Below are 9,108 nucleotides of genomic sequence, written 5' to 3'. Positions count from 1 at the left end.
CTTCTGCAAGGCCTGCAGCCCCCAGGACAGTTCTCTGTGCTATTTTTCTCATTCCTCTTTGGGATGAAGCCTTTTTCTTAACTCACTGACCCGCCCCTGACTCTTGACCTGTCACCAACAGTGGTGACAGACAGCTGCAAAGATCTAGATATGTGACAAGCAATGCCACCCCTCTGCCCTAGCTTCCATGCCAAGCCTGGTCCAAGAGTCAAATCCACGCAATCTAGAGCTGAATTTCAGAGGCAGGAACAGACATGTTGGTCTAGGATGTGGCTCCAGAATCCCCATGGCTGCGATTAGTGATTACCAGCTCACTTAAAAAAACAAGTGGTAACCCGCTGCCCAAAACCAGACCAGTGACAAACACCTGAGAATTACACAGCAGGGACACCGAAGTGACAGGAACTGGCATCGCTTAACACGGCAACGAGGCTGCAGCGGTCCTGAAGCCAGTGCTATCACTGCAAGGAGAAATGTGCTCACTTCAAGCCAAACAGGATAAGGAAGAATACAGGGGTGGTTGGTGATTGGCAAGCCCCGAGGGTCCACTGCAAAGATCTAAGGTTGCAGAGTCCTTGACCCCAAAAAGTGTTGACTAGCCTCAAGACATCCATCAGCTAGCTCAGAGACCACTCCCAGAGGGTCTTCAGTAGCCCTAGACTCCACCTGGAGTTCCTGCTGTTCTCTCAAAGGAGTGATCTCTACCCAGGGCAACAGTCCAACCTGAAGACTCAAGCAGGAAAATCCTTCCTGCTTCGTCAAAAACTCAACCTGACAAGGTAACTTTCCCCTCTTTCCGTACATGGATCTTCCATCTCTCCCCTGCCCATAGGCCATCTCCCATACCAGGTTTCAACCTAAAGTCACCTGTTTACAAACACTGTCCCCAACAGTGGTGTCATACAAGCTGAAGAGCTGGCAACTCCACGCTGAGCTGTAATTTATATTTATAACAATTCAATAAATTCCACGACCTGCTCAGAGCTAAGATTTTGGCCAATTGGTTTCTGGGTGTGGACGGTTCCCTACCACACACCTTTGGCCCAGAGAAGCATTTCTATGGGGATTTGCCAGGGGAAAACTCAGGTTGGACAGCCAGGGCTTTATTGTGGCAGGACCAAAGAATGCCAAAACCATTTTTAAAGCATGAAAAGCAATTTAGTTTATAGCCATAACAGCATATTTCAAGTGTGGCGACAGCATCTGTTTGGGGGAGGAGAAGACGAGAACCTTTGGCTCAGGTGCGTGAGCAGGTGTAGACTTCCTTTCTTGCCAATACTGGCTCCTGAGCACCTTATTCCGGACATGTATGTATGTACGTGTGTGTGTGTGTGTGTGTGTGTATGTGTGTGTATCAAAAACAACAGCAACATGAGTGGACACACTACCATCCCCCAAGCTCTGAACTCAGGCACTCCCCACTTCCCAGTACATATTGTATACACAGGGAGATCTCCAGTTCCTTCCTACAGTGATACAACCAGCACCTGCAGGAACGCCACGCCTTTATCAGGTATTTGCAAGAAACGCGGCTCCACAAGAACCTTCCCCTTCAGGGCAGAGCACCCACAGGAATGACATTGATGATTGGGGTGCCCAAATGTGTACCCGTGACATACTGGAAAGCCTCAACCAATTTTTCCAAAGTACCAACTATGGGAAGATTCTTCCCAAAGCAAAATTTAGAACAGCCTAATAGATCCCATTGACAAATTAAGCCTTGAAGTCTAACTACAGAGCCAGGGCTGCCCGTGTTGCTGGCTGGTGGCTTCCCTGCTCCTAGGCTCATGCTCCAAACCACCTTTCAGCAATGCCTATCCAGAAATGCCTCCTTCTTCACACCCAAAGGAAGCCTGTGGGTACCTCACATAACAGGCACCTGAGGCCAGCAGCCACTGTTGGCTGTTAAGAGTGGTTGGGCTCTGACCATTCTTTCCCCAAGGCTCATCTCACAGGCATCCCGCTAGTCTACCTTTTTTTTTTTTTTTTTTTGGATTTTCAAGACAGGGTTTCTCTGTAGCTTTGGTTCCTGTCCTGGAACTAGCTCTTGTAGACCAGGCTGGCCTCGAACTCACAAAGATCCGCCTGCCTCTGCCTCCCGAGTGCTGGGATTAAAGGTATGCGCCACCACTGCCCGGCTCCTAGTCTACTTTCTTATAGCTTGGTAGATGCACCTTCAGACTTCTGGAGTTTGATGTTAGGGTCACTTGTCCTCCGCACTCTAGGACTTTTTAAGAATGAAACATCCTCAAACTTGTGCCTAAACCAGCTTTAAAAACAGCTCGGCCATCCATGGATATGTGTTGGAGGGGGAGCAGACAGGAGGGTGCTGGGCAGGGTAGCTGCCACACCCCACCCACATGAAGCGAATCACTGTGACTTATGTGTCTTGGACTCTCCCAAAAGCTTGCAGTCCCATCACAGACAATAAGTGTATCTCCAAACAGTCCCCAGGGCACCGCTGCCCAGCCAGGTGACATTGCCCCTCACTGCAGTCACTCTTGGCTCGGCTACTGTCCTCCTAAGGCCTCAGCTCTAGCTCACGGCAGGGACCACCAGCTGGTCTAGAGGCAAAGTCTCTGGGTGGGTGGCTCAGAAAAAAAAAGGAAAAAGAAGTGTTGTTCTCTTCCCCTAACTGTCACACCTGCCTCAATCCCCAAGCTTCCCAGCCTCTCGACTTTTAAACGCAAAGCACTTACTGCTTTCTCAAACCACCCAGTGTTATTCTCCAGCTCTTTTGGAAAAGTGTCTAAATGTCAATCAGCTACACGTTTCCAGTACCTAGCTGAGCCAGGCCCGGGGAGCTGGAGAGTTTCGGAGGGTGTATAATTAGCCGATCAGTATTATGTTACCCTGTTCATAACTGAATAACCATTTTAATACAGATGGCACACACTGGGATAATTTCTGGGGTCGTCTTGCAGTATGCTACAGCATGAGTGTGGCAGAGGGAATCTTCTTTAGCCAAGGTACATTCTACCAGCTAATTCTACCTGCTGTTTTCGGGATGATTTGGGATAATTCCATATCATTTGCAAAATATTAAAAAAAGACAGGTGAGGTTAGTTGCAGAGAGAAACACCATCTGAATTATTAGTCGTCCTGATAATGGGCCTATGAAGGGTACAAAGAATAACAGAGTATGAAACCCTTAACTCTCTTCTCATTTGGGGGTCCCTGGAAATGAGGGCGACCTGTTTTCTGGCTGGAGTGTGACTTTCGCAGTCCTGAATCTCTGTGTACCATGGTCAGGCTCTAACAGTTGGGATGGTGAGATTGAGGGCTGCCTGAATGTTCTGTAATCACCCTAGACTGATACCCTGGCTGGGGTGCACATGCATAAAGCATGACCTGCCATCTCCCAGACAGCACTCCAGAGTGATCTGGGACTTAAGAGACCTAAGTATCCTGCAAGCTGAACTGACTAGAGCCTGCATGGTCCCAGTGTCTGAACCTATCAGCACGGAAAAGATTGCAGCCTCCTTCTGGCATGCCTAGTGGTGAGGGCATCTCCTAGGAGTCAGCCGCAGGGACCCTGCTCTCACTCCCTGCCTGGCATCCCGGTCCTTGTCCAGCTCCCCTTCTCTCTGCCAAGTCCTGGCTGGTGGCTGGCATCTACTTTGTAGGCCTGGATGCCAGTGCTTCTCGGCCGGAAATTTGTGTGGCGCTGGCTAGCAAGACTGGGCTCCTGGGAGGCAAGCTTTGTGGGAGTTGGCTGAAAGGGTAAAGGAGTCAGGATTCTGGATGCCCCTGGGGAAGGGTACATGACTTTAGAAAGAAAAGTCTGTTTGGAAGCGGTGAATAGACAGTGGTCATTTTAAAAGCTTTGCTATGGGCTGTGATTGTCTCTAGATCCCGAGGCGGGTAATCTTGGAGTCTTAATTACCACAAACACTTGGATTCATTTCCAGGACACCGGCGGGAGAAGCATGGCAGGGAAAACTCAGCTCTGAATTGGAAAGAGCCCTGTCTGTCTGTCTGTCTGTCTATTTATGCCTCTCAGGTCCATTTTCCTTACCCAAAGACTTCAGGCTAGGGGCTGGAAGGAGGGATAGAGGCTGGACAGAGTGAAGATGGACCCTGGGAGATGGCCCAACAGGCATGAGTAGGGAACTGGAGCCCTGCTCTCCAGGCCCAGGGGGGCTTTGCTCACCTGTTGATGGATGAGACGCTGGGCACTGTGTCATTGTCGCAGATGCCCTCAGCTAACAGCCGGTCACGGATCTCCCAGGCGAACATAGTCGGGTTCTGCCGCTTGTATTCAGCAATCTTGTCCACCACTTTGGGCGTTGCCACCTTGGGCTTGGAACCGCCAATCACTCCAGGCTTGATGCTGCCAGTCTCGTAGTACCTGGGCCAGGAAGGCCGTCGGGGTCAGCAAGAAGCCGGTGGTGGCAAGGGCAGGGGGGCTGCAAGCTCCAGAGCTGCTAAGCCGCTCTCCCTCCCTAGGCATCAGTGTGAAGGGAAAAAGGCCCTGTGTAGCTGAGCAGACTCCAGAAGGTGCTTGACTAGGGCATTGTGGCTGGGCATGGACAGCGGCTAGAGCAGGCACCCTGGGGAATGGAAGCCTTACCCTCAACTTAAGAAGCAGAGAAGGACCCCTGCTGCCAGAGCTGATCCCATCTAAAGCCCAGAGTCCCTATGGAACCTGGACCCTCCTTTAGCCTTCCTAATGCTGTCTTTTCTCCTTTTGGGATGCCCCTTCTTCCAACCCCATTCACATTGCTTAGCTGGGGGGAAAAATCCCTCCTTTTCTGAATGTAACTGCCTTCCTCGGAAGGCCCAGGGAGCTGGGTTATGTTGGGTAGACTCTACTCCACCCTCACTCCAAGGCTAAGCCACCATAGCGGCCCTTTCAAAAGGGGCAGCCAGTCTTTTGATCCCTTTAAGTCTGGACCTTCCTTTCGTGCCTAGCACCTCAACTTTTAACTAAAGCCTCAGCTGGAAAGGGAGGCAGCGCCCGGCCCTCACCTGCCCAGGATTTTGCTGACACAGCCATGGCTGACCCGCAGCTGCCGGGAGATGTCACAGGGCCGCACACCCTGGTGGGCCAGCTCCACGATGCGCTGCCTCACCACGTCGGGTAGGGGCCGGCCGTTCACAAACACCCCCCCGAGCTGGTTCACACCCCCGTGCCCTGCTGGGGAGAGACAAGAAAAAACACAACACCCCACAACAGCAGGGACCGGCCATTAGTCAGGGTCCGAGGCCAGCCACGTGCGAAGGGAGCAAGCAGGGCTAAGGGGCATATCCGGGGATTTGGGGTGAAAGGTGGCTTGTTTGCGTGCAGGAAAGAGGGGGATTAGATAGATATTGGACCCCGGCTAGCTGTAAGAACCGAGAAGATGGCCTGGGGAAGAACCCGCCTCTCAGACTAGCGCGCTGCAAAGGAGAAAGTGCGGGAAGAGTAGAGAAGCCAGGAGAGAACAGACGCGATGAATGGAAAGGGAAAACAAACGACAAAGAGGAAATAATGCCAGCAGGGATGAAAGAAGGGAGTTGGGGAGAGAAAGGACCGGGCCAGGGACAGCACTGTTGCCGACTAGGAATCCGCCAGCAGCCGCAGGCTAGGCGCTGTTTGGGTATCACAAGGGCTTGGAGCCAGACGATTTTGGAGGGTCGGGGTCCTCTTGACTCAGCTCAGCGGGGTATTCAGTATAAAGAGGGACTAAGTCAAAAGCAGCCCCTTTTCACCTTCGCTGCCTACCTCTTCCCTTGTATCTGTTTTTAATTGTAATTGTACGATATCCTCTTTCCCTGTTTTTTGCTTTTTTTTTTTGTTTTTTGTTTTAATCGGGAGTTCTTCCTTCCCTTTTTGTTTTCTGTCTTCAGATATTTGGAACCATATTTTCCCTCTGCATCCCTAATATCTAAGATGGAAAGAAATCCAGGTGAAGAAGAAATGGCAGAAGAGATAGTGATTTGGGATCCGCTGCACTCCGAGACAGCGAGACAGCTAAGAGTCTCACTCGTCCCCAGCAGCCGCTGACGAACGTGGGCTGCTGGGGTTCTCTTGCCTACTATGCTGCTCGGGGCTGGGGTCCTCCGAGTCTCCCCCAGCCCCGAGTGGCATGGTAGGTAGGGACCGCACCTGCGGAGTTAGGACTCAGGCACTGGGTGTTACAGCCTAAGCCAGTTCGGGACCCTCTGACCTCTCAGACCTCAGCAGCTGCCCAGGAAACCCAACAGTAAGGAAGTATGTTCCGGAACAGAGCCCTTGGTTTCCAGACCAACTAGGCAACTGGGTGGGGGGGCTCCCAACCTGGAAGCTGAGAAGGCCACCGGGGTGCCAGGCTCGAGGCCGCTGCCAACTGCCCCATTTTCCGCGGCCTAAAGCAGCCTAGAAATCCTGCACCTGCAGCGGTTAACCTACAGCAGCAGTTACTCAGCAATCTAACAGCAGAGACTTCTAGCGGCAGAGTCAGGACAGACAAGGTCTGCAACCTGCAGCCACTGCCCCATGGCCTCCAGCGAGTTTCGGAGAAAGCGGGCACAACTCGTGCCCCCTTTATCTCTTTCCCATAGCATTCTGCCGAGACCAAAACAAGCTTGGGAGAAGCCCCTGGACAGAGGCCTCTAATCGAGAGGCTCCGGGAAGCCAGAACCTCTTATCTTACACCCCCCGGTCCCCATAGTCTCCCCATCTTGGTCCCACTCTTCTCCCCCTCCCCGCCCTACAAACCCCGACCATCAATAATTTAGGCCCCGGGAGAACTCGCGTTACCGGTATGAAAAGGCGGCAGCTGCGGGCAGATTAAAGATGAATAATTCAGCCTCACCGGGCTCCGGGCCCGGCCCCTCTGCCCCAATATATGGGATGGGGATTGCAACCGGGCACTTCTGGAGTTCAGGGCCGATGAACCGCGGAGGACCCGCGCTGAATCAGGCCTGGAATGTGCTACTGCCGAGGGCACCGACCCGGGCTGTATGTAGCTGCTCGCCCGCCAGCCGGCCGCCTTGCCGGCCCGCGCAGTGCCCTTCTCCCTTCCTTCGACCACCTTCTGCTGGCTTTGCTCCTCTTTTGGTTTCGGAGTGGTTCCCTGAGTCTGGCCCTGACTGGCGCGTCCCGGAAGCAGTCCCCAAAAATTACTGAGCTAGGCAGCGGCAGAAGGGCCGAGACGGAGGCTGGCCGCCTTGGTGAACCTGCGTGTGGACTGTTTCATTCCCTCCGAAAAAGAGCTAGGCTTCCCGGCTACCCGAGACACCCGCAGTGGCCCGTAGTCCCTCGCTTGGGTTTCCTTTACCTAAAAATTATTTAGGGAACTATATTTTATTCCGAAAGTTTTTTTTTTAATCGTCCCGTAAAGTTAAACGTGTGCTTAGGAAAGGAATAAACAAAACATGGTTCTCTCTTATTGTGTCATATTTTAAAGCACAGATCAAGGCTAGGTCTAAAAAGTTACCTTGTGGAAAGTTACAAATTATCCTTAATTATTAATCTATACATGGGGAGAGGGTTTCTATTCAGAATATTATTTATATTTTTAAGCAAAGGAAAATATCTGACAAATAGTTTTCCAAGTTAAAGACCTAGCATGAATTAGATAAATTCAAAATTCATTAGATATTTCCCCGTTTCCTATCTTTCTGTTTCTCCATCCCCATAACATTTTTTTATTTTCTTTCCTTGATTTCCCCCTCTTGGTTTGATTTCTCTTTCCTTTCTCCTTGGGTATAGCATTTGCCTTTCTTTTGTTCTTTCCCTCTCATTTTTCCATTCTTGCTGACACCCTGGCCAGGGCGCTGGCTGCTTGGTCCTTAACAGAGAGTGGAGGCAGGCAAAGAAGGCTCCAGAATGCAGAGCATCTAGGAGCTGGTTCGGAAGGCTCTACTACTTGCTTTCTTCCTGACTTTGATTTCTTCTCAAAACCCCTTACTGTTTTTAGAACGATCACCCCCCTGGGCAAAGTCAAGAAAAGTGACCACCTTCTCCTGCCAATCTCGTGTTCCTAGCTGAAAGGGAAGAGAAGGAGAAGGCGGAGAAGTGAGGATGAAAGAAAGAGGATGGGAATATTTCAAACCAGTCCCCATGAAGCCTTGGCTAAGCTGGAAGGAACAAGAGAGCTGAGGCTCAGAAGGGGGTCACACCCCCAGGAGCTTCTACTTCGCTGTCCTGACACCTAGGCTGCTCAAGCTAGGAGTCTCCTCCTGATGGTCCACAACTCTAAGTTTGAGAGAGGTAGATATGAGGGGGAGGGTGGAGAGAGAGAGAGAGAGAGAGAGAGAGAGAGAGAGAGAGAGAGAGAGAGAGAGAGAGAGAGAGAGAACTGTCAATTAATCCTTCAGTCCAGGGCAAAAGCTAGGGAGTAGTGGGTGGCTCGGACCTGGGCCCAGGGCTATGTACCCCGCGAGGTAAGGAGGAGCAGGTGGAAGGAGCAAAGGCAGGTGGAGCACTAGCAAAGGTACAAAGGCAGACAGAACGATAAGCATGGGGTGTCAAAAAGCAGAAGAGAGTAGCTAAAGACAGGAGAAACACTAGGTAAGAGAAATAGGCAGGGCACGAAAGGAGGGGCCGAGAAAAAGCCGGGGTGGCCTCTAGGATAAGACCTGAGCGCAGGGGGCCGGACAACACTGGGGCTAGATGGGATTGGAACCGAGACAAGAGCCGGGCGCCGGTACTCACGGTGCATCGCGGAGAAGGGGTCTGCTTTGCAGTGCATATCCATGGGGAGGCAGAGGAGCGGGAGCAGCGCGGCCGCCGCCGCCGTGTCGCCTCTCAAACTCAACTTCAGGACTTGAGGAGAAAAGGAAGGGACGGTGGGGGAGGGAGGGTGAGCGGGCGCCCGGCTACTGCGGGGTACGCAAGGGCGGGGGGCGCCGCTCTGGGCTCCCCGCCGGGACTCCTCCGGGCCCGCCGGGGTTTGCAACCGCAGCGGCTGCAACTTGCCACCGTCGGGGCACGCGGCTGGGCAGTCAGTAAAGCAGCCCCCGGGCGACGGGCTGGGCCAAGGGACACAGGGGGCGCATGGCTAGCGCGCCAGTTGCGGCCAGAGCTGAGGCCGGGTGGGGAAGATGGCTCACTCAGCTCTCCTGGAACCCGGTGGTCTAAGAGGCTGTGAACGGAGAGGGCTCAGGGCAGGGGCCGCCCGAGGGCGCCGGGAGGGGAGC

At 52.7% G+C, this 9,108-nt stretch overlaps 1 protein-coding gene across 5 annotated transcripts in view; it reads right to left on the bottom strand.

Moving 5' to 3' along the window:
- Nucleotides 1–8,746, bottom strand: part of Pax2 (paired box 2) — an 80,804-nt gene extending 72,058 nt beyond the window's left edge. For 2 of the 5 annotated variants that reach the window (XM_075975101.1, XM_075975099.1), the window contains exons 1-3: nucleotides 8,624–8,746; nucleotides 4,972–5,140; nucleotides 4,154–4,351 (exon numbers count right to left, since the gene is read on the bottom strand). In XM_075975101.1, the coding sequence (XP_075831216.1) occupies nucleotides 4,154–4,351; nucleotides 4,972–5,140; nucleotides 8,624–8,666 (410 nt within the window). In that variant the 5' untranslated portion in view covers nucleotides 8,667–8,746. The remainder of the gene's footprint in view (nucleotides 1–4,153; nucleotides 4,352–4,971; nucleotides 5,141–8,623) is intronic. The other 3 variants (XM_075975098.1, XM_075975100.1, XM_075975102.1) reach the window with 3 other exon arrangements.
- Between the last annotated feature and the right edge of the window lie 362 nt (nucleotides 8,747–9,108).

This window comes from Microtus pennsylvanicus, chromosome 5 (assembly GCF_037038515.1).
Source record: "Microtus pennsylvanicus isolate mMicPen1 chromosome 5, mMicPen1.hap1, whole genome shotgun sequence".
In the NCBI taxonomy this organism is placed as follows: Eukaryota; Metazoa; Chordata; class Mammalia; order Rodentia; family Cricetidae; genus Microtus; species Microtus pennsylvanicus.
The sequence above is the reverse complement of the archived record's forward strand: the minus strand, read 5'-3'. Positions and strand labels throughout refer to the sequence as shown.